The 24856-nt window shown below is 36.0% G+C and overlaps 2 protein-coding genes across 4 annotated transcripts in view; both read left to right on the forward strand.

Moving 5' to 3' along the window:
• ppfibp2b (PPFIA binding protein 2b) overlaps positions 1 to 22086 on the forward strand; it is a 60492-nt gene extending 38406 nt beyond the window's left edge. Inside the window, exons 7-31 of one of the 3 annotated variants that reach the window (XM_041218396.1) lie at positions 2132 to 2332; positions 5599 to 5691; positions 7179 to 7290; positions 8122 to 8154; positions 9009 to 9070; positions 9543 to 9556; positions 9633 to 9694; positions 9812 to 9918; positions 10059 to 10126; positions 11014 to 11085; positions 11972 to 12032; positions 12592 to 12633; positions 13273 to 13417; positions 14103 to 14135; positions 14452 to 14593; positions 14813 to 14941; positions 15508 to 15658; positions 16136 to 16247; positions 16693 to 16781; positions 17871 to 17993; positions 18512 to 18637; positions 18984 to 19172; positions 19307 to 19486; positions 21189 to 21254; positions 21853 to 22086. In XM_041218396.1, the coding sequence (XP_041074330.1) occupies positions 2132 to 2332; positions 5599 to 5691; positions 7179 to 7290; positions 8122 to 8154; positions 9009 to 9070; positions 9543 to 9556; positions 9633 to 9694; positions 9812 to 9918; positions 10059 to 10126; positions 11014 to 11085; positions 11972 to 12032; positions 12592 to 12633; positions 13273 to 13417; positions 14103 to 14135; positions 14452 to 14593; positions 14813 to 14941; positions 15508 to 15658; positions 16136 to 16247; positions 16693 to 16781; positions 17871 to 17993; positions 18512 to 18637; positions 18984 to 19172; positions 19307 to 19486; positions 21189 to 21254; positions 21853 to 21918 (2478 nt within the window). In that variant the 3' untranslated portion in view covers positions 21919 to 22086. Of the gene's footprint in view, positions 1 to 2131; positions 2333 to 5598; positions 5692 to 7178; positions 7291 to 8121; positions 8155 to 9008; positions 9071 to 9542; positions 9557 to 9632; positions 9695 to 9811; positions 9919 to 10058; positions 10127 to 11013; positions 11086 to 11971; positions 12033 to 12591; positions 12634 to 13272; positions 13418 to 14102; positions 14136 to 14451; positions 14594 to 14812; positions 14942 to 15507; positions 15659 to 16135; positions 16248 to 16692; positions 16782 to 17870; positions 17994 to 18511; positions 18638 to 18983; positions 19173 to 19306; positions 21145 to 21188; positions 21255 to 21852 lie in introns of those variants that run through there. The other 2 variants (XM_041218397.1, XM_041218398.1) reach the window with 2 other exon arrangements.
• A 130-nt stretch (positions 22087 to 22216) lies between these two features.
• On the forward strand, positions 22217 to 24181 carry LOC121294577 (rab15 effector protein-like). Its single transcript, XM_041218401.1, has 2 exons — positions 22217 to 22671; positions 23266 to 24181. The coding sequence occupies exon 2, from the start codon at positions 23339 to 23341 to the stop codon at positions 24062 to 24064; it is 726 nt and encodes a 241-aa protein (XP_041074335.1). The 5' UTR covers positions 22217 to 22671; positions 23266 to 23338; the 3' UTR covers positions 24065 to 24181.
• The last annotated feature ends 675 nt before the right edge of the window (positions 24182 to 24856 follow it).

The raw sequence follows: 24856 nt of genomic DNA on the forward strand, positions 1-24856 counted from the left end.
GATCTATATATAATGGTATAAATCATATACTTTTAATTATGATACTACTGTCATAACTGGCTTCCTTGAATTTACTATCAAGCTGTCTTTATGTAAATTTGTTCATAAGTTATGAAATCTTTGAGACACAAATATACTAGACCATATTAGAATGTACTGTGTAGCTACATTCCTTTGAGGCAATTACTGAGGCCAGCACATTCCTAAATTAGTTCAATGAATACATAAGATATACAGACAAAAGCTAAATCCATCAATATATTGTTTCACTTCATAATGATTTGGTGGGAAAAGGACGGAAAAAAAAAAAACAGCTCTGAAAGTATTTAAAGAGAAAATTTGTTATTCGGTGAGAAAAGGCAGGGAAAAGTTAAGGAAAAATTCTGTCCAATTTGTTAGGATTATCTTTCCTGTGTTAGCAGCAGCAATTTGGCAGGGTTAATGTAAGTTTAGGCATTGTAGCACTATGGGTGTATATGTTTGTTTGTTTTTTAACCCACCATAATTGACTGTTATTGATACACTGAAGAGCCTGAGGGATAGATAGAGACTGATAAGTAATTCAGGAAATTGCCTTAGCTAGACATGTTATGAAGCTCAAGTGATGGAAAAAACATGTAGACAGTGAGACAGCTTTCTAAATGAAAAATCCATTGTAAAGTACAACAGAGATCAACCTGATATGATATTTATTTCTTTATTTATTTTTGTTAACAGCATTGTGATATACTGTACTGGAGGGTATAGCATGGTGCCTGGTGTCCAGTTCATTATATAACAATAACGCATTCCTTTTAATATACTATTTATATACAGTACTTTGTTAGAAAAAGGAAAACAAATTGGAATATGTTGCATTTTTCTTGAGGGGGAAAGCACAGAGATACCATGGAAGGTGGTGGTTTTACAGTTTAGGGCAGGAGCGTTCAATATCCTGTAATCTGGTAGATGTTCATGTGTAATTATACTCTGCCTGCATCTTTTAAATCAAACCTGTTTACTGCTCTTAGGCAGCTGGTTTGGGCCTCCCATCAGTGGTCAAGAATGAGAGAAACGCCTTGCAAACATTCCACGGCAGTGATACATTCAGATAAGACATTACTGTGGTTTGGCACTAAGAAATGACCTTACTTATTTTTGCTTTTGTAAATAGGTGCCACCGAATGGCAAGTGAATACACAGTACTGGGTCTCTTTATTAAGAACTAATTAAAGCACCTTTGTATAGAGGTCTAGCTCTTGTGTTAAGTGTACAATATTTAGATGCCCCCCTGGGGCTGATTCCAATAATCGTAAACCCTGCCCTGTCTGGGGCCCACTGTGTGTTACATCCACAATTCTAGCTGGCCTAACATTAACCCTGAAAAGTAAACTGCACTTTTGGCAGCTATGCAAAGGTCTCCATTCTGGCAGTGTATCAATTTAAAATAGGCCAGCGCCTTCCTTTCCTAAGTTTGGTAAATGCAATGTTTACAGATTATGGAGGTAATGTGTGATGCCCTTTAAGACTGAGTATTGATCATTAGTATTTATATCAGAGTGGAAATTGCTGACCTGCAGAAAACGGTCATTTTATTTCAGAATATCACAATACATACGAATAACGATATTGCCCTGTGAATGCAGCTGATCATAATTTACACATTAGTGATGAACTAAGATCACAAGAAGTCAGTGAAAAGTTTCCTGATTTCCATCGAGATTTCCATGTAGTCTGCAAGTCATCTAAAAAAAAGTTTTTCTTTCAAGGAACAAGGTTTGGCAAGCTAGGTAATATTTTTATTCAATTCAGTGCCACATTTATGTATGTACGCAAGTATTTGTTTATGTATGTAACCACTGGTCTAATTGAATCACAACATCTAATTTCCAGTTCAGTATTTTCTTGTTATATTATACAGTCGGTCAATAGTCGCCTAAGGTCACACAATGAGTCAGTGGTTATCTCTTTTAACCATTAATCCTTTTATTTATGCTTTTTTTATTTGTCCTTTTAGATTACCTTTTTAACTTGTCTAATTTAAGTTTCTACATCTTTTTTTCACTCTGTCTTCCATTTCCTTATCATCGTGTTACCTTTTCTTTATTTTTTCTGTTTCTATTTATCATTTTTTTTCCTTTCCTTATTGCAGTCTGTGGTAAATCTGATTAGTGAACTGCAAGAAGAGATGTGTAGATTTCAGCAAGAGATCAGTACCAGAATCCAGGAGAAAAAGGAGCAGGAGAGCAATCCGTCTGACACTAAAGCTAAGGACCTCCCGCAAAGCAGAACAGGCACAAGTTTAGCCAGCCCCAGCAGAGATGAGGAGAGCTGTCGTTGTAGGGGAGAGAATGTAGGCAGAGATTCTTAAGCATGAGCAAAATGCACTGCTTGTCTGCCTGCCTGGTCTTGCTGTAGTGACTGTCTAATGCCATAGTGAGAAGAGTGGCTGCTTGTTAAGGGTGCAGGCATTTTAAAATGTTATAAACAATGCCATGAGAGCTAAGTGTTGTATGATTAGTGTTGACATGAAAATGTCCATGCATGATACATTTAAACCTCATAAACTGCCATTTCAATTACATAACAGTTTACATCTGCCTGTCGATGCTGACTTGATTCTGTGAAAGTGATTTCTGATAGCTTGCTTTTTTTATTTCTATAACCTTAAATTGGTGGTAACTATGTTTTTCAAATCCATGTTCCTGCCCTGACTTGAATTTAATGCCCCCATTATATGATAAAGCACTAGGTGGCAGTGTGAGTTAAGTGGCATTCTAACTGGAAGGAAAAAATGACTCTTAATTAGTTGCATACATCCTTGGGAGCAGATTACATCTAAATTCTATGTGCCACCTTAGCTAAGGTGGAATAAATGCAAAACAAAAATTCACAATGCCACCCAAAATTCTTAGCATTAACAAACAAATTGAAGGTGTGGCTCGTGTGGCATTTAAAATGGTTTTAAAGTGTTATAGAACCTGCATTTGGTAAAGCGGGTCCATTTTTAAAGGCCGCTTTGAAATGGATCTCATACAGTACACAAGAGTCACGCTTAAAAAAAAACATATAAACAAAATACAAAATTGGCATTTTATCATACTGCATTACACCAAACATAACTACAGACTATGCAACCTGTCTGTTCTGGAATCCAGCATGATTTAATGTAAATCTGATGCAGTCTGGCTTCATGTCAGGTGATTTGTTCTATTCTAAATGTATAAAATATATTGGGTATATTAAGCACTAAACCCTAAAAGGAAAATGTGATTTAAATAGTACTCCATTAACAATGAGAGGGTCATGTTTAAAGCGTTTGCGACAATATTAAGGCCATAGAGCTGAGTTTACGCAGGCCTTAAAATTGCCCTGTATGTTCATGACACTTTTAGCAAGTTAAGACCGTGTTAGCACCACCAAAATGCGCTCCGCCACTCATTAGTCATGCACTTTAAGGTGTCTCAAGCTTTAATTATATGCATGGGCAAATTGAAGATGGCGCTCATTTGTAAATTAACCCTGTGATATTAAAATTAGATTTATGAAGTGGCAGAACAGCTGCGCCAGCTCTAAAAGGGTCTACAAATATGTCAGATTTCAAATTGGTCTTATTTGGGCGCATAGAAAAAGTCAGAAAGCAGCTGATAGGAAAGAACATTATGGCAGCAGTCATAATGTATTTCTTATGATGGAGAGTGCAGGCTCCTAACCTTCCTGAACAACCCAGGAACAGAGGGAGAGCACTGAGAAGAAGAGAGAGTGTTTAGGGTCCGCATTACCCTTTTGATCTCCCTGAGGATGAAATTATAGCTCGAGACTGGCTATTTCAATATGTACAATTGTTTGTGTTCGTCATATAATAAACTTGGTTCATTAAGTTATCCTTTTCATTATGTATATTTGGTTTTATCTGTTGTATAATAATAATATAATATAAAGTCAAGACACTTATTCAACACAGGTTATTTCTGCCTCTCCAGATGAGCTACCCTGGCTTTAGTGGGTTAAAACCTGTACATTTTATTTAAAAGGTTAGCCCATTTTGACGTGTCATTTCGGCCTCTCCAAATGACCTACCTATTGTTCAGTTGAGGTATCCCATTTGATGCATGACCCCTTGAGTATTGTAGTTTGTGACTTTTTGAACCATATGTTCAACATGTCTGGTAAACTGGAGGAGAATCACCCTCTGACGCAGTCTGAAGATTATGTTTATGATTGTATTCACATTTGCACCAGATTTTGTTATGTCTGGTCTAGGAAAAAAAAGTATGAATCCTTTCAGCTTCTAAATTCCCATATTTTACAGTGCAAGCATTAACAATAGACCAGGTCAACAGTATTTCATACATTTGATCTTCCAATCCAGGAAGCTAAACTACAATATTACTGTGTGATTTTATTTTTTTCTTCATATAATCCAGGTTTATCTAACATCTCTTATTATGTTATTAACCCAAAAATGGCCAAGGTATTGTATGCATGGTTGCTTTTTTGATTATCACTATTGTCCTAGAGGATAAAAAATGGGAGAATGTACTAGTGTGCTATATTCATTTTTCAACACAATGAAATCTACAGTATTCACCTCCATTGGAATGAAATTGACAGATAGCATTTTTAGTTTTATAGCATTGCCTTTAAAATTATATATGAAAAAAAGATAACAGCAAAAACAAGAAGCCATGCAATTCAACCAATTACTTTTCAATTTTAATTTCCACTTGTAATAGAGGCAACAAAAACATCCCAGTTTGTCAGTTGGAATTCCTGTGGAAAACCCCCCAAAGGAGAAATGAATTTGGACGTGCTGTAGGTTCATTTTTGCTTTCTTTAGTGGCGTATAAGTAAATGAAGAAGTCTTTTATTTTTCTGCAGAGGCTTAGTACAAAAAGTATTTAGTCGTCCAACTGTAAGGCAAAGCTACAATCAATGAGCCATTGACCAGAAAGTGCAGCATGTCATTTAGTATTACTGAGGCATCTCAGCCACTGATAACCTCCTGAGAATGGGTCATCGGGTTTGTTAAAAAAAAAAAAAGACACAACTGAAACGTGCTGAACAGCTCCTTTTTGGTGAGAAGCAAAAACCGAGCAGTGATCAGATACAAATATAAGCCCACGTGTATGTAAAAACACAATAAAAATAGTCCTAACAATGCAGTTTGAATCCAATATCAAGCCAACGTGAAGAAATATGAGGACTATATGGTATTGACATCTGAGTCTTGGAATATTTTATTTTAAAGACTGTGAAAGGACGTCATTTTCCACTTTGTGAAGCCAGCTCTTTTTGGCTGTTGAAACAGGACTGTTTTTGTCTAAATTCTTATTTTAAGGGCTCATTCTGTTTTTAGGAAAGACACCTGGGTGCATTACGTTGCTCTTGGATCACGTAAATCCACTAGTACAGTTAACAGTGAATGTCTTTGCCCGTTCTCTTTGTTTCAAATGAATGTTTTGGAAATGTGGAGCTTGAACACATGAGTTCGAATTCAGAAAGAGGGATGGAAAACGTATTATTCATCTAATTTCTAACATCTAACTCACCCATTTTATGTTTTCTATGTAACAAAACATACTAACATGTTACTTGGTGGTTTCTGTATGGTTCCAGGGATTAGCACAAGAACTGAAGCTCCTAAAAAACAAAGTGGATGAACTGGAGGGGGAAAAATCTCAGTACGAAAGAAAACTCAAAGAAACTAAGGCAAGCAGTTTTACTTGGTAATGTAGCATGGTATTAACTGGTTGTGACTGAGCTGCATAAAATAATTTTGACGTGTGACTTATTTATAGTTTTTTTGCATGCTTATTTGCATCTACCACAAAAGCAAAAAACGAAACTAAAAGGTAATACATTTACTATCGAGGCTCACCTTGCCAATACAGTGTTGCTGTGCATGCTGGGAGTGTTTCTGCTACTTTCTTTCAGCCTATACCTTCAACGCTATGGCTTTCTTTCTTTCTAGCTTTCTGTTTCTTACTCCCTCCATGTCTGTTACAAGTCCTTAATGACCAAGCTCTCTAGCGTGAAACTCACAGTTGAACAGATGCAGGTAGAGAAACAGCACTGGGAGGAGAAATACAGAACGGCTCAGGTGCTTTTTTATATCTCACCCGTTTAGTTTTTAAATTGTTGATTTTACACTAGCTGTGCATGCGAATTGTGTTGCTTTTTATGTCAATCCTGTTATCAGAGGAATCTCATTTATCCAAAATGCAACCACCTGGAGCATATACATGCATTTCATTTATTGCATTAAATGTTGACATTTCTTCACATTGTGATATACACAGATACATGCCACTTGAATCTGTCATTAAGCATCACACCACGGCATAGGGCAATGGGTGTTTTTGTTGATAAATTCTACAACCACAACCTTAGATAAAATAATGCTGCAGGTATTTCTTTTTTTGAGGCGTTTTAAACTTAAATACTTCATAAACATAACACTAATATCAGAGGAGGGGGTTAGAAGTATTTGAGACTGAAATGCATCCTAATTGGAGGCAGTTTATACTACTGACTGCCCTTAACTACTCTTCAGCAGAAGCAGAGAAATGAAGCATCAATGATAACTCATGCACTTGATTTGGCAACCAGCAGAAGAGTAACCATTACTAGAAAGTCATAGAGAATCTCATCAAAAGGCATCTACAGTATTCTGACTACTGGGGCATTCCACAGTAGTGGTGTGCAAAAGATATACAGAGTTATCCCAGTGGAAGGTAATAGTGAATTCAGTTGGTAAGTGAGGTTCCTGGTGTTGCATTCTTAGAGCTTTGTTTAACATGCTCACGCCGGAAATGGTTTATAGTGTATTCGTCAGCTGCAGTTTTGCTTTACTTTTCTTTACATGTATCAATTTAGATTCCATTCCATGATCTCCATTTTAATTTGTTTTTCATATGCCCTGGGTTTTCAATGTTTTTCAGTAAATGTTGTTACTTATTCCAGTGGAGGGGTTTTCCCTTTTATAGAATCAGAAAGCTTACCAAAAATGATTAAGCTGTGAATTCTATGAGGTTATTGTATTGTCAAATCAACATGAACAGCCTTGTACTTTAAACTTGACACATCAACATTGGAAGAAAGCATTTACCATGCTGATTGCTCAACCTGCAATTTGTACTGTTGTGGGTAAAGAATAAGATTACATTTTACGTTGTTTTTTTGTTTTTTTTCTTCAGGCGGAAATAGCTGATCTTCAGAAGCTGCTGGCAACAAAAGATGCAGAAATTGAACGTCTACAGACCCAGCTATCATGTAGAACTCCTGTATCGAGTGACAGTGCAGACAGAGGTATTGCTGCAACAGACTCTGTATAAATAGATACTGTTAAAATGAGTGTCGTTAACTTCCTAGGCTCCTTGTAGAAAACTCCATTCTTTTTCATGCATGCATCTCTTTGAATCTTTGAGGTCAGAGATGCCAAACTCAAACAAATGTATTCTTCTTAGATGCAGAGTACAGTCTGGGACAAACTGCAAAGCCAAACTCGAAATTAAATCAGAATATCTTAAAAGCTTTCTTAAACGCAGTTTCTCCATCTCTGCTTTGGATTCTAACAACAACATACATCTTATTATAATCAGTATAATCAATCATTCACACTAGTTCACCTGCCCTGCTTATATACATACATACATACATACATATATACATATATATATATATACACACACACACACACACACACACACACTATTACTCTCTAGATTTCTAATACTGTAATGTATTGCTGCACACTTTCAAGTACAGTATGTAGCACGCTGTTATTTAATCAGACAGCATGCCCTATTAACCCTGAGATTGACATATTCTTTCTAGCTCTCAGAAGCTTCACTTATAATGGCATCTGTACTGTTGTTGAGCATAATCCCTAACCTGGGATAAAACCTAACCAGCAAAAAAAAATCCCCACTTGTAGAACATTAGTGCTTTATCATGAAGGTAAAGACAAGTTGGAACTGTCTCTTTTGTGAGGGCGAACAGAGGACTAAAGCCACACTTGAAATGTTTTTTTTTTGTTTTTTTTTAAATCTTTGGTTTTAATTGTCTGAGATTAATATCTAATGGTCACTTTTTTTTTCTACCTCCTCCATTTTACTCCCTGCAACTGCACCATCATAGAGGAGGTGTTTAGGAGAAGGCTGAAAGAAAAGTGTAAGCCTTAAGATTGTCTTTTGGCATCAGTGTCACTGATTAATTGCCTCACACCAACATGACCAGCTTTTCATAACTGCAGTGTTTATCAATTACAACTTCTTCATTCTCTTTGCTTGAATCAAACAGTCAAGGGTGCTTTACTGGAGGCTAGGGTCTGATAATTCAAATGGCTTTAAGTTTCCACTAAAATAGCAGCGCTCACAAATGCTTCATCTCTAAGTTTCAATAAGCTTTTTTACTGGGTTGCTAGATTAAGGCTAATTGGTTAATTTAAAGTCTGGCCAAAAATCTTTTAAAAATTAATTTAAAAAAATAAATAAATAAATAATGCCTGTTTTAAAATCTGTTTGCTTGCTTTTGTTTTTGTTATATTCTTTGCTATGTTTTTTTTTTTTTTTTTTTTTTCCTATGTCAACACAAATTATTTTATTTGCAGGGTAGAACACTTTTTTCAATGATTGTATTCCAAAGAGCTAGCATCGCCCCAATGCTTACGAAATATATAGCATGTTATTGGAGATCTAAGAAGGGGGTCGTTATTTTGTGACAGTTGTTGGTTCAGAAGTGAACTCTATATCCTGGCAATGCAATGTCGCTCCATTGTACAACGATGGGAAGAAATTAGAGCTCAAAAAAATATTCTCTAGCTGGTATCACTCATGACATGAGTGCCCTGAATACGAGTGACAGATTTCCAATTTAGATTTAACTATGAAATCACCCAATCTTTCTGTTACTAAAACTTGAATTAACTGAGAAGCACAACACATTTTTAATAAAGAGTATAAACACAAATTGTAAAAGACAAAAGGTTTTATTCACCTAATAATGTAATTAACAATTATTTTTAGATCAAGAATTGCAAAGGTTGAAAATAGGAATGGAATCCTTGTTGGCAGCAAATGAAGAAAAGGTAAGTCACAAAAGAACGACCAGCATCTAGAGTGAAAACTGAATGTTACACATATGCACTGCACATCAAAGCAGGGTAGGAGTATAATATTCTAGTATTGTCATTCCTATTATACTTTCAATGTGATAAACAGCTACTTGGCTTTCTGAATTTTTAGGTGAACACATTTACCTCTATATCTGTGCAATGCATGCCCACTTATAAAATGACAGAACATGTAGAAATGTCTTCTTGTATGTTTGATTTTTTAAGAAAGACAATAATAACCATACCAAATTGGTTTTCTGATGCTTTTTTTTTTTCTCAATAAGTAAACTAAACCTTCTGACTGAAACAAAACATCACGGTGGGCTGAATAGTTTCAATTTCCCAACTGTGAATGATGTATCTGAAGTGAACATTACTTTAAAATGTAATGGACTCTGTAGAAAATCAAGAATAAAAATACTGTTTTATTTTTTTTTAATTACAGGACCGTCGAATAGAGGAGCTGACGATTTGGTGTGGGGTGTAGTGTGGCGGAGAGGGGGGTGAGGGGGTGGGGGGGGGAGAAAGAAGAAGGGGAGCTGACGATTCTATTAAACCAGTACAGAAAGATGAAAGACGCTATGGCCGTGGCACAAGGTAAATACATCTTTGACTTGATGTGTTAACAAGAATTATTCCAGAATTATAGGTGTAATTCAATGGAAGTGTCAAAATAGCGGTATATCTGTCTTAATATAAGATCATTTCTTTAAGGCTCCTGTGAAAGAATATTGTCAGTAAGCAGTGAGGAAGAACTCAATGGCAGTATGGACACCAGAAACCCTGTGCACAAAACCAACATAGAAAACATTAGATCAGAGGTAAGACTGTTTGATTCTGATTGTAAAACAAGTACTTTGAGTAATTGTATTCTTTAAAGTTTAGAAAGTCACGTAATTTATATAATCGGTCTCTCTTCCTCTCTCTCTCTCCACATTTACTTTCTTGTTTTTTCCCTCAGAAGTCCTCCAGGTGTTCATCGTTCTCCTTAGTTTCCCCTTCATCTATACAAAATGAATTAGAAACAAGGTAAGGATGACATAATCGAATGAAATTGTGTTTTTTTTTTTTTTTTTTTTTTTTTTTTTTTAATAAAATTTTATTGTACTGTGTATAAGTGGGGAAATATATGGGACTGTGGGTACTTACCCCTTCCTCCCACCCAACAAAGGTACATAAAATGTAAAATGCATAAAATTATTCAAGCAGCAAATATTTTCATTTGATATCTTCATTGATCATTGGGGTCATTTTCAAAGTATTTTTTTCAAACTTGATTAACAAACCTATGGACTTCTTTACATTTTCAAGAGTTTTAGAGTAGGTTAGAAATGCATTTTATTTTATAAGAATTGGTTTCTCCTAATAGAATGTTTATAAGCAGTCCTTTTGAAGTTTTGTGAATACAGCCCATTGACATTTCAGGGTTAATGTTTTACAGAGTATTGCCATTATTAAGAAATTTGACATAACACAGGTTGTTTATGAATTATTAATATACCTCTGTGTTCCAACTGAGATGTAAAAGATGTTAATCTCACATGAACTCCAATTGTACAATGTGAGTGCCAGTAATACAAAAGCGCAATTAAAGTAGCACACCAAATCACAGAAGTCCCTATCAGCAGGTACTGTGTCAGGTTGTTAACTTTCTCAAAAGTTCCGAATTTACCCACATGGATGCAGTTTGTAATAATGTGCCAGCAGGAATACAATGTGCAAATCCAGTCCATCTGAAGTGGCGTTTAGCTTTTTCAGCATGGAGAAAGCTGCAGAAACAAAACTGACCTCATGGAATCACTAAATTAAAAGAGAATTATTTAATTTTGCTGATCATAAAAAAAAAAAAAAAAAAAAAAAACCTGGAGATATATGTGGCTAGATATTATTATTATTATTATTATTATTATTTCTAGCTTTAGAAGTATACACACTTCTCCTGAACCCTTACTTACTCCAAACGAAGACAGCTTTGAAGATCGACAATGGCAAGTATTGCTTTGGTCTTTCTAATGCTTGAAGTGAAAACATTCTTAGGTCTATTCAGTGCTGAGCTCTTGAGTGCCATTTCACTTCAACATTAACCTCTCGTCTCAGGATTCAGTTTTGTCTAGGTCTCCGGTCACCACAGATTCAGTAGTTATAAGACATGCAATTGGGAAACAGATACATTGAATGCCTCGTGGACAGGAGATGACAAACTCAAAGCAATAGCTAATTGTACAGTGATTTGTATTACTACACTTTGGGGATGCATTCCAGAAAAGTGTTTTGAGGAACAGGATTTAATATTACCAGCAATAATTGAAAAGTCAAAATCCTTCTTTTATTCTATGCATATAAAGACTGTTTAAAATGAACTCCAGGCATTACAGACTCTAATCCAGACATGTTGAGTCGGGACCCTGTTCAGATTAATGATTTATTTGGGCTACTGATTGTAATCTGTACCATATTAAACATGCTTGTGTGTGTGTTTTTTTAAGACTTTTTTTAGGCTTTTGATTCTCTTCTCATATCAAAATCAGTATTAACCCTTTGGAGATGGGTGGGAATGACAGCTGTGAATGTTTTGAATGCGTATCATTATTTAAACAATTAAACAAGATTGAAGTTTGGTTTCAGCAGCTGCTATCAGCAAGCAGTTTATTGTGATGGTTTGATCTGGAGTGCAGGTTAGTTTGGGTACAGAGGTGCAGATGAGGGAGGTACTCCTACAATTTCTTACACATTGTTGTTTCGTTATTGAAGTGAGTCATTGTGGTCATTGTGACGTAACGTGCATTTCAAATGATGTGACCTTTTGATAGGATTTCATTATTAGTTTTATGAATGTATTATTTGTATTTATTTTTACTTTTTTTGTATTAAAAGGGCACAGCAAAGGATGTTATCCAGTAGTTTGGAAGAATTACAAAGTGGATCATTACAAAAGGTTTGAGTGCAATGATTTGCACTGGTGTTTTAAATATGAAATTATACAATTGTGTAACCCTGATGTGCATTGTGACTTTGTTCGTGATCTGCCTTTTGTGCACATTGGGTCTTCATACAGTAGGTGGAACTGTGAGAAAATATTTAGCTATTGGAAAGGGACTCACACACTAAAATATTTCACCTGCATACAACTACTAATTTGGGGATAACCATATGTTGACTAACTAATTTAGAGCTGTGAATGTACTACTAATATATATATATATATATATATACTATATATATATATATATATATATATATATATATATATATATATATATATATATATATATATATATATATATATATATATATATATTATATATATATATTTTGCCGTACAAGTAAATGGGGAAAAAACACTAATGATGGTGCTAGCCAAAGCTTTTGTCTACGTAACTGTATACAAACACATTAATATCATGATCTACATTATAATTGTGTGTACTAACCATATGTGTTCTCTTCATTACATGCACTGACTGTTCCTTGTTACCCTCCTTGCCACTCCATAGCATGTAGTTGCAGAACCAGTAGAACCTGTTGTGTTGCCAGAGGTATAATAACTAGATAAAGTCACTTTTAAGCTGTAAGCTTTTAACCCTTCGCCTGCTTTTACCTCTCCATTACTTTCATTTTAACATGACTTGACTTTAAACAGAGTTGCATTGGATTTCCCAGTGGTCGTTGATATCTGCCAACTTACAAACTGACCACCGGGATAAGATTAGCAGAACCAGAATATAGTGGTTAAAAGTCTGAGCGCAATAGACCAGTGTTGCCCAGTGGTTACTGTCCAGGGCTTGTAACCAGAAAGTCACTGGTTCAAATCCCACCCCTGCCACTTACTGTGTGACTCTGAGCAAGTCACTTAACCTCCTTGTGCTCCATCCTGTGGATGAGATGTTAAATCAATGCCCTATTGTAAGTGACTCTGCATATAATGCACAGTTCATAGCCTACCTCTGTAAACCACTATGAAATGTGCTATATAAAGATATTAAACAAAAATTAATTTTTGAGGATACTAAAAACTTAAATATGTTGCAGTTTATGTCATCCACTGTGGGTTTTCTTTTTACTCGTGCTTATGCAGAATACTGAAAGCAATGGAACACAGTCTATGATATGATGGAGGGTAATGTTCGTGTGCATCTAATCTGTAATTTACTGTTTTCTTTTTAAATTTTTAACAGAGCCGACCATATGTAGAAGATAACAAGTATCAGACATTGCCTGGAAAATTCTCTCGGGCAAATCATAATGGAGACAATGAAAAATACAAGCCCTCAGGTGTCCAAAGAGATAAGGATGAGGATGAAGACAGTGAATTCAACCTAAGTATGTGCTGTACAAACTAATGCAGTGTGTGGTGATATTCAGTGTTAAATTCCAGAACTGTGTCACAGTACATACTCTCCGTTTTCTATTCTGTAGTGATTACAGTTTTTGCTCTGCTCTTACTCTGTTTTAAAAGCATGTAGACATGAGTAAGTTAGTCAGGAGGGTTGTTATTTAGATACAAAACATGACTTGCTTGCATAAGTAATCCATGTATTGTAATAACTGTAGCATTGTGAAATGCATGTTGAAAAGAATAAGGCCTTGTTTCTTCGCTTGCTTAGCCATTTCTTCAGCTTTTGCTCATAAAAGATGTTTCTGTGTTTGGCCACAAAAGACTGCGGCTTATTTGAAAGCCAACAATCTTCAAAGAACAATTAGTAAACCCCCCACAATAAACTATTTACAATGACGTATGCAAACACTTGTACTGTATGTCCCCATTTTAATAACATAGCACAAATACAGCGACATCTTGATCTTTACTTTCTGTTGTTTTGCAAAGTGAAAGCCTTCTGTTCTGCTGAATATTTTTAGTGCTGGTTTTGCGCTATTTCCACAACGTTCCTTTGCTGAGTTATTGCATGGTTTTTGGGTTCTGTGTTTGCTTTGCCATACTGTTTAATTTGCTGGTGTTTCTTCTTTGCTTCAACTTGGTGCTTTCTGCTTGTTGGAATGGCTGAAGACCGCAGCAGGAGTGCCAGTGCTCCAGCTTTAGGTATTGTACAGAAATGAATGCCAGTGTATAGCTGTGGTTTTCTAACACATATCTTATAGGCTTAATGCACCCTTGTAATGAAACAAATAATTTGTGAAAATATATTGGCTGTTTTTAATATTTATTTGTTTATTTATTTATTTATTTTTGTTATTATTGTGTTTTTTTTTTTTAATATGCCATCATACACTGCTTGTTTTTGTTTTTCTTTACGTTGGTAGATACATGTTTTTTATAAAAGGAATGAAGAGAAAGAAGACTGAGAGAGACTTGTTTGTTTTCGTTGCAACTAAATACACTATATCTCCCATCTAAGGAAAGACACTAAAAGCCGATGACGCAACCCTAAGTTCATCTGACCTTTCACCTCAGTCCTCTGGAGTAGACTCAGCCCAGCAGTCTCCAGTGTCGCCACAAAACAGAAAGAATCCCAAAGGAATCAAGAAATTTTGGGGAAAGTAAGTTACTAAGAGAAGGGTAGAAAAGTTGTTGCTTTAGGCACTGTGAACCACACTGAAACACAGTAAATGAAACCTTTGAAAACAATACAGAAAACAATTAAATTCCTATGTAAATATACAGTATGCTGTCACAGATGTCACTCCTATTTTAGTTCTCATGTAGAGTATGTCCATTACGTGTGCATTATTTTTAAAAAACGGTGTTCTCTTACAAAGAATACGAAGAACCCAGTCAGGTAGCCTTCAGTCAAGTGACCTGGGCATGTCGCAATTCCAAAGAGGGGGGCTGCGGGCCACAGCGGGGCCTCGTCTGGCAAGGACTAAAGAAACAGGAAACACAACAAGGTACATTTATTACAACCATTTTTAATTTCACCCAAATGAAACACATTCCCCTTTTCCAGTGGCATTGTCAAGTTGTATTTGATCCCAGCATCTCCTACAAGGGTACACTTTCCAACAGTTTTGTTACATGGCTTTAACGTACGTGTGTGTGTGTGTATATATAAAATAAAACATTTGTTTATGTTTGCATCTACTGTATTTGCCTTAGTATGTAGCACTTTTATAAGGCTTTTTAAAGACTAATAAAAATACACTTTTTCACTACTCATTATTCGCAGGTATCAATATGAAAAGTTGCTCTTCTGGTTTATCAGCTACTGTAGAGGCAGGTTAAACAGTAATTTGTTTAACCAAATATGTTTGAACTGTGGGAGACAGTATTTGGTTCACAGCTACTGTAACATAAGATATGGAAATATATATTCTGTCAACTTTTGAAAAGGTTTTGCAGTAGACGTGTTGAGATCATATTGTTATAAAAAGCAGTTTCTAATACAAAGACAAATATTTACAGAAAATAAAGAGTAATGTGTACCTCATTAAAAAATGTGTTCTTTACCTTGCAGTGACCGGAATGCTCCATTTTCTCAGTGGAGGACAGAGCAGGTTTGCAGCTGGCTGGAGGATTTTGGTCTGAGCCAGTATGTGAACCTGGCAAGGCAGTGGGTTAAAACTGGACACACACTCTTAACAGCATCCCCTCAAGACCTGGAAAAGGTAGGGCAAATCCTGCATTTATGTAAATAATCTCCTGTAGGGCCAGCTTTCTTTCAGGGTTTAGACGCTATTCATTTAAACTAGACAAAAAAGGCTAATCTCAATAAAATCTGCACCAGTTAATGAAACACACACCTTCCATTTTTCTGTACTTGAATAGTCTAGGTTAAAGTTCAGGCCTCAATTGCAGATAGTATAACTCTGTAAACTAGCGATAAACCCTGACTGATAATCTGTAAACAATTCTGACCACATAGATTGGGGGTTCCTTACCTGGTTATTATGGTGCCAGGACAATGCCCAACCAACCAAGAACCTAGTACTATCCCTGGCTTTATAAACTGCCCTAATGTTAGAATATCAAGATGCGACTTAGTGGACTCATTTGTCTTTCCTTTAAGACACCTATTGGGGTTCTTTCTTGTATCGGTAATATTAAGCCAACTTCTAAAACATGTTTGGTTCAAAATGTTGCAGGAAATGGGAATTAAACATCCACTGCACAGAAAGAAGTTACAGTTGGCACTCAAAGCATTCAGTATGAAACAGGCAGAGAAATCTGCAGACCTGGACCATATCTGGGTGACACGTAAGTATTTCAACACACAAAACTCCACGTCCTAACTCAAGCATTTTTGTGTAATGTAGTGCAATTTAATTGTTTAGTAACCTCGGAAATTACTTTTTGGTTGCTGTATGTAACATAGAAAAATAACTTCTCTATTAAATGATAAAAAGGTAAAGTTCTTTCACCATTAATTAGTTTAGTGTTACCATTGGCATCCTCATTAAATATAACATATTATACGTCATCCATTATTTACAAAAAAAAAAAGAATCATGTAGTTCAGTCCATATGCATTTTCAGTTCCTCCCTGTTCATTTGGCAGATGGCACAAGTTATGCTTTCAGAAAAATCCAAATGCAACAATTTCTTCATGTACAGTCACATTGGTTAATCCTCTTTTTATGCATGCCCTTAAATTGGGCACAAGAACAAGTAGTAAGTAATGCATTGCAATCTCTATTTACAGGTTGGCTAGATGACATAGGGTTACCTCAATACAAAGATCAGTTCAATGAAGGACGAGTTGATGGAAGGATGCTACAGTACCTAACAGTGGTAAGAAGACCATTTTAGAACCAGACATTCTTTTCTAAAAGTATGTTTATTATTGAAAAAATCTATACACTTGGGGGTCATTACTACTTATGTACATTTGCCAGTTTAGCTACCAAAGAATGTAGTTCTGCAGCCAGGTTTCTCTGTCATTAGTCACCACTTTTCTACAATACCAGACCCAACACTTAGAAAATCATTCAAGTATTTAAAGAAACAAGATGACTTTTGAGAGTCGAATAGTCATCTCAGGTATAAATGGATAAACTTCTTAATTTTAACATGCAAGATCCTTCCAGCAGTGTTACATGATAATGAGTACAGAGAAAGAAGAAATCTTGGTTATACATCTCCCTCCCGACCTGTGAGGGCGCTGTGTAAAGGGAACAGAGTGCCCCGGACTGGATGGTCTGACAATTCATTCCAGGGAAAGGTGGAAGTCAGACATCTAGAAAGGGGGCGGAGCTAGGGTACACCAGGTCATCGCCCCAGAAGGGATGCAATGTGGAAACGGTTGCACTCGCTAATCAAGGGATCGTGACTGATGGTATAAAATGGGACATGGCTAAGCGATCTGTTCTTTTGTTATGGTTGCGAGCGAACCATTAAAGGAGAACAATAATTGTAATAAGTGTTTAGCGTTTGTTTGTTTTGTCTAATTATACTTGTTTGTTTATTAGATGGCTAACACGGACAGGGAGCTGTCAATTAAGGCCAGTACCAACCTGGACAGCACTTCACAACTGTACACAAATAAATTGTATTTCACCACTTGCACGTTAGCACTCACTCTGGACTTGTAATCGTGTGTGTGTCTTTATGTGTATTTATACTGTGTTTATTATTTCAGGACTGTAACCCGTTGTTTTGGAACACAGCAATACACGTTGCTCTGTGTTTGCCTGGGATTATTCTTTATGGTCACCAGACCGGGATTACAAAAATAAACATCTGTTTGTTGTCTGTCTTCTGTCTCGTAATCACATCACCTCTACACCTGCGCACTGCAGACCACTTTGCCGCAGTACAGTTGTGCTGATGATAATATTTAGTGTGATGACTGTATTAAAGTACACATTTTCCTCTTTACAGAATGATCTCCTGTTTCTTAAGGTCACCAGCCAGCTCCATCACATCAGTATTAAATGTGCCATCCATGTACTGCATGTCAACAAGTTCAACCCAAACTGCCTGAGACGCAGGCCAGGAGACGAGGTAAGGAAGAGGGTTCCCATGGCTACAGGAACGATAAACTTTCCTTCATCTTCCTAACATGAACCTCATGGCCGAATTACTTTGAAAGGATATCATTTCAACAGGGAAGCTAGAGTGACTGATATTGGAAAGCATGATATAACTTTGTAAGCAATGGAATTGTGGCACGATGACTGGAATTGGAGTTGTCACAGTGGGACTAGAACAGGAAGGAGTGAAAGTGTCCCAGAACCCCCTGTATTGTTTACAATAAACCCATTATTTAACCCTTTGCTGTGCCCCGTGTTGTCCATATAGCAGGTTTTTTTTTTTCAACATATTACCAATAATTTTAATTTTTTATTTTTTTTATCCACACATCAAACACATTTTTATGAAGTTATTTACAGCCGTGTGAACTAGGAATAGTGGTCATTGTGCTTCGAACAAGTGGAAATGGGAGTACTTGAAGCACTAAGATTTTTATATTGTGCTTATTTAATATTATGTTTATCTAAGAAGCTATTTTATCATGCTAGCAGAACAGCTCGCCCTCTGAAGTAGTGCAGTGGTCGAACCATCGGGTGATGGAGTGGCTTCGCTCAGTGGACCTGGCGGAGTATGCCCCAAACCTGAGAGGTAGTGGAGTTCATGGCGGGCTAATTGTAAGTACTGTATACTTGGGCATCTTTAATAAAGCAGAATAACATGCAATAAATGCGATTTAACAAGACAAAAATCACCTTACTAGGGACAAGTTCTTCACAAACACAGCAAAAAAAAGGGTTGTGCATGTTCAGAACAAGACTTGTCAGAGCTCTGTAATTTGTTTTGATGGAACTGACTTAAAATGATGACAGTACTTTGTTGTGTCAGAGACTATGGCATGGTAGATTCTCAAACATTGGCAGTGTTTTTAACCCAACCCATTAGGCAGGGGAAAAAAAGAAAGTTGACTTGAACAACGATTATGTTCATTCTTTTCTTGCTTGTTGTTTTTTTTTTGTTTAGATTCTGGAACCTCGTTTTAATTCTGACACCTTGGCAATGCTCCTCAACATTCCTCCCCAAAAGACGCTTCTAAGGAGGCACCTAACCACAAACTTCAACACGCTGATTGGTTCAGAGGCCCAGCAAGAAAAGAGGGAGTTCATAGAGTCATCTAGCTACGCACCCCTGACCACCACAGCAAAAGTCAGGGTAGGACTGATTGTTTCACATTCGTTATTTAAATGACAACTGGCATGCTGCACCTTCCCTAGTTAATTATAACTGACTTTCTTTATGTGGCGATGCTGCCATAACTTCAGCATTTAATAATGTTTTTTTTTCAGCCAAAGAAGCTGGGATTTTCAAACTTCGGGCATCTAAGAAAGAAGAAGTTTGACGAGTCCACAGATTATGTTTACCCGATGGACACAGTTCAGTCTGCAACGAATGGAGCCCAAAAGGGCTATGGGGGACACAGGAGACTTAGTCCTGTCTTTGACAGGGACTTGCATAGACTGGAGCAGGTGGGACAAAGCTGATGTTACACAAACCCATCCCCATAGGAAGCTTGCAAACTATAACATTGTGCCATCATATAACATTCAAACTCCTGAACCTTTGGCATGATTACTATTCAGGACATACTAAACTGGATATTCACTGGAAGAATTTGTGTCATTTTTTTAAATGAACTGACAGCCATGAAGGATTCAGCATTTTAGTATTGAACTGCATTAAAATCATCTTTTTCATTATTATTATTTTTTACTACTACTACCAAATGGTCATGCTATTTAAAAAAAAAAAAAAAAAAAAAACTTTTTGTAGTCATTCATTTGTGCATGTTAACCTGTATACATACATATTGTTAAGACTGTTTATTGACTGTACACAGAAAGTATTAAAACTTTTTTTTTTTTAAATCATTATTTCTGTTTTCAAATACCAAGAAAGGTATTTCACTGCTATAGGTAAATGAGCAGATTTTTTTTTTTTTTTTAATAGGCACTGTGCAAATGTTCATTTAGGGTATATTTAATATTTATATGGTGTATTCATGTAATATACACCCCTGAGAAACACTAAGAAAGTCTACAACCTGTTTAGCTGTTATATGATGTTTGGTATTTTCATTAAAAGAAAAAAAAACACAACATATTTTTGTAGCATTACTATGCTGTTGTAATTAATCATATTCCTATATTTCAGAACTGTAAATAGAATTATACAAATTTGGATTGGGTTACAGCAAAAAATCTTCAAATAATCTTGTTAATTATTTTTTTCAATTAAGTACACAAATATGCTTCATACATTACAATGCTCATCACCAGTTATTTTTGAGTGCTATGCCCTCCGACCTCACACTTGTTCAAAGAATCCTTACCCATGCATCTCTCTAGATTTCAATAATAGTAAATTGTACATTAACAGCATTATCTTAATTTGCATGATTAACCAAAAAAAAAAAGAACTAATTTTCTAACCTGCTGTCACCATAAAGTATTTTTGGTTGAATTGTGTAATACAAGTGCGAGTTGGGAGTGTAACATTGTGCATCCTCTTTGGAATCAGCTCAAGGTATGAAGTGTTTAATTATATTTTCTTCACAGTATTTTAACATTAGGTTAGATCTCTCCCCTGTCCTTAACCATAAACAGATGTGTACATCATTTACCAGTGTAGACTGTTTTTTGCAACAAACAAAACCCAACAACCTGTCAATCACTGCCTAGAGCGGCACAGCCTTCTCTAGTACTTTTGAATTTAAAATATTGTTTAATCAAATCCTGTTGGTACACAAGGGACAGATTCTATCACTAATTTACAGCCATCATCTAATTCACAGTGATGTCACGGGGGAGCCTCCATCGAGTGCTGACCCTTTAACACTAATAGCCACTGAGCAACTCAGGCTCCAGGGCATACAGTTAATTGGCACAAGTTTATACTGACATATGCTGTCCTTCAGACCATACAAGTTACAATAAGTATTGTTTTAAAATGGGAGACTAAGACATATCATGAAATTAACCTTACACTGCATAATGACTATAAAATATTATTTCTGGATGTTATCTAAATGTCTTTCACAGCACTAAAGCAGCGAGATAATGTTGCACAGTAGTTGGATGCCAGCGTGTAGTTTTTTTGTCTAATAAAATATATACACTTTTTAAAAGTTGTTGTAGTTCTGTTTGATGCAGCTGCTGCCTGATTTTGCAGATGGAGGTTACTGAAGGAACAGTAATGCAAATAGGGGCCCTATCAGAAGGCATTAACAACCTTACAGTGAGTATTACTTTAGCAAGCTATACAGCTCAAATACAATTTAATTAATGCATTCATTTATTAACAAATAACCAAGCCCCCATCGTTATTAATAAATTAATAAACATACAATTTGATCCAGTAGTGCATCAGGAAAACTGGAAACAAAATGCTAAAGCAAGCTCAGCAGAAAAGATCTAAAAATGATCCACTAATTAGATAAAGCAGTGGGACCCAAGATACCATTATGAAAGCATCTAAAGCATTACAGATCCAATAAATGCACTGCATTGCTATGCATTACAGGCATGCTGATGCTTTATAGCTATGGGTTTTGTATAGAATACATGAGATACATTACTCTCCTTTTTATATTTAGTATTGCCACTTCAATTGGGGCATTTTTAGTTTGCTGTGTTATACTTGCTGTATAATGCCTTGTTCAGAGAGGTGTGACAGGAAATTACAGCAATACCAGTACACTCCACTGCTACTGGTGTTGAATGGGGGGATTCATGAGCAGTGTATATATGAAAATACTTAATCAACAGTGTAACACTGATATAACCACACTGTGCTTCCAACTAACACAGCTACATATCGCAATTCTTGCTTTCAGTACATGCTAAGCCATGATGAGTTTCTGAAGGACTTCAGATGGGAACAAGAAGAACTGCAGTGTTAACACTCAACTTGACCAAGGAAACAACATCCATACCTCAGCTTTACCCAGTTGCCCTTGTTTGCTGACTTTGCTTCTAAATGCAGTAACATGTACTGCCATAACTGTATTTATATTATTTAATTGCCATGCTGAAAATATATTTCCCTTCATAAAAATCACATTGTTCCAGAGTTGACCATTTTTTTTATAAACTTTTTTTGTTATTTTTAATAAATATCTATTTTTTAATTATTTAAGGTCAAATATATTTTGCCTCTAATTACTAATGTTTATATTATAATACTTCATTTGAATGCTTATAATCTGTAATATATTAAAACCTAGAAAACTTGAGTATAAGGTAAGACAATCTTATTATTTAGACACTACATCCATTTTTGTTTAAATATCTGTTTGTTTTGAGTCACCTAAAACCAGTTTCCACCCAGTTGGTAATGTACAATGAAAACAGACTTAACATGTATTTGCAAAGAGAACATCACTGAAAAGAAAATAACACGAGTGACTACAGTGAAGAGCCAAGCCTTCAGGCACTCTGAACTCAGTAGAAAAATAAAATGCAGCACCTGAATGACAAAGCAAAGTGAGAACTCTGTCTGTGAGGGATACACATATGTATGGAAAACAAACCTGCCAGGTGCTGTAGTATCATCCTTCAAACCAGAACCCATCTTTTGCTAGGTTTTTGAATGGGACACTGAGGACAACACACTGCTGTTCAACCAGGCAAACCTGAAAGAAGCAACACTGTGGGTAAGCTGATATTACTAAGCCTTCTGTCAATTAATAAATTTATCTTAGTTATAAGGTAACTCTAAATAGAAGGTTAACATGGTTTAATAATAATGCACCATACTTGCAAGTGTAAACATAATATAGTTCTGTTTTTGATGTGCTTCTAATGTAGACCAGTATTGCAACATATAACATAGCCTATTATTCAAATACAAAAATAAATGTTTCGTATACATGTTGTCATATATTGACTTTTATATTGGCCTGAATTAAACCTGAAAGAACTAAAATATTTTAAACATTCTGGTATATCTTATTTCATGTCTGGCATTGAAAATAAATAATTGAAAAAAATGACAACCCCTCGACCACGACGTTTCACAGTAAAATTGTTGTGGAATAAAAATTGTATGCATTTTGATTTATTATATTTCTTATTATATATACATCATGCATGATGTAAGAGCGTCTTACCTTGAACACCTTTTGTCACACTGTGACAACTGTAAGTGTATATAAAAAGGTTTCGGGGATGCATCTTATGGATTGCAGATGCAGATTTCACAAAGCACACAACGCTAGCATTTGACCATTGCTTCCTTTTCATTCCAGTATATAAAGGAGACTTCATTGTAACTTGATTCCTCTTCAGTCAGCAAAGAGGTGGGACAAAGTGACTCAAAAAATGCAGTCCAAAAACATCTTTGGTGACTTCAAAGACATCTTAAAGAAGGTTGACAAAAGTGATATCACACAGCTTTACTGTGAGTGTGTCAAACATGCCTCACATAGAACCCAGGAGTACTTTGCCTTCAAAGATCCGGAAAACACTTTTCGCCCCAGCCCCATGGTCCTCAGCGACATTTTTCAAATGTCTTACATTACCCGCAGTGTACAGCTTCACCTTACAAGACACCTCAACTGCACTACAATGACCAAGGAGCAGGTAATTCTGCTGGGGACAGACTGGGTGTGGGCAGTCTTACATTTCCCAACCAAGAACCCCAAGCTTCAGATAGCAGTGCAAGTCTTTCACCAGCCCGAGGAAGAAAATTACGTCCCTCACAATAGAACTCAGATGCTGACAGAGAGTATGGAAATAGCCACTCTAGAATCTTCTGATAAAACTAAGCAAGAGAAGATGATTGCCTTCTGCTCTTCTGTTGGCAGGGACTGTTACGCGCTCTTCCTCTTCTTTGGTCTTCTAAAGGACCCGACTAACATCTACGGTGTCCTCAGCAACAACTTCCAGGCAGCGTTTGGGAAAGGTGTTAAAATTGACAGGGCCTTCATTGAAAACTTTTTCAAAGGGTCAATAAGCTATATTACTCCAGGAAAAATGATGCAAAGCATTCTTAATAACAGAAAGGAACATGAAGAGCCATTAACTGTGTTTGTCAAGTTTACTTAGATCCCTAAACCTGATACTGAAGTGTGGTTTAAATACAAGTAAATGACAAAACACCTAATTACACCGTGTAACAATTTTTTTTCTTTTTTTTTTTTTGTTCCTGGGTAGTAAGTGCTATTTCCTAATTGCTTATGCCTCAAAAGTATAGAAATGGCTATTATTCCCCACAAACTTTGCTTTTGTGACCAGGACAGTGATATTTCAAAATATCACTATTTCCAATGGGAAAACGGGCAAATGTAAATTTACAGTATAATCGTAACTCTCGAAAAACTACTCACTTCTAAATCTTTTGTAGTCAAGTTTGTATTACTTTAGTATAAATACATGTTAATTTGGATTCATATGTTGTTTTTTTCTGACTTTATGTGAACGAAAAGACACACATTTGCACGTTTCCCCATTGGAAATAGTGATATTTTGAAATATCACTGTCCTGGTCACAAAAGCAAAGTTTGTGGGGAATAATAGCCATTTTCTATACTTTTGAGGCATAAGCAATTAGGAAATAGCACTTACTACCCAGGAACAAAAATTGTGTTACATAGTGATTATTTATGTCACTAAAATATCCTAATCTAATGGGTTGGGGCATTTGGTTATGGTTTCCAATTAGATTGCATTTTTGCCACATTATGTGTTAGATTGTTATTGATTAATAGAGAGGCATGAAATGGAAATTAAGAGTATTAATAATGATTTTTTCTCTCAACTTTTAACAGAACATTCCGTCTGTGGAGTAAATATAGTAGTGTTACACTGTACTGATATCGCTGGTGAATCAGGGAGCAT

The sequence above is a fragment of the Polyodon spathula genome, chromosome 19, assembly GCF_017654505.1.
Source record: "Polyodon spathula isolate WHYD16114869_AA chromosome 19, ASM1765450v1, whole genome shotgun sequence".
NCBI lineage: Eukaryota > Metazoa > Chordata > Actinopteri > Acipenseriformes > Polyodontidae > Polyodon > Polyodon spathula.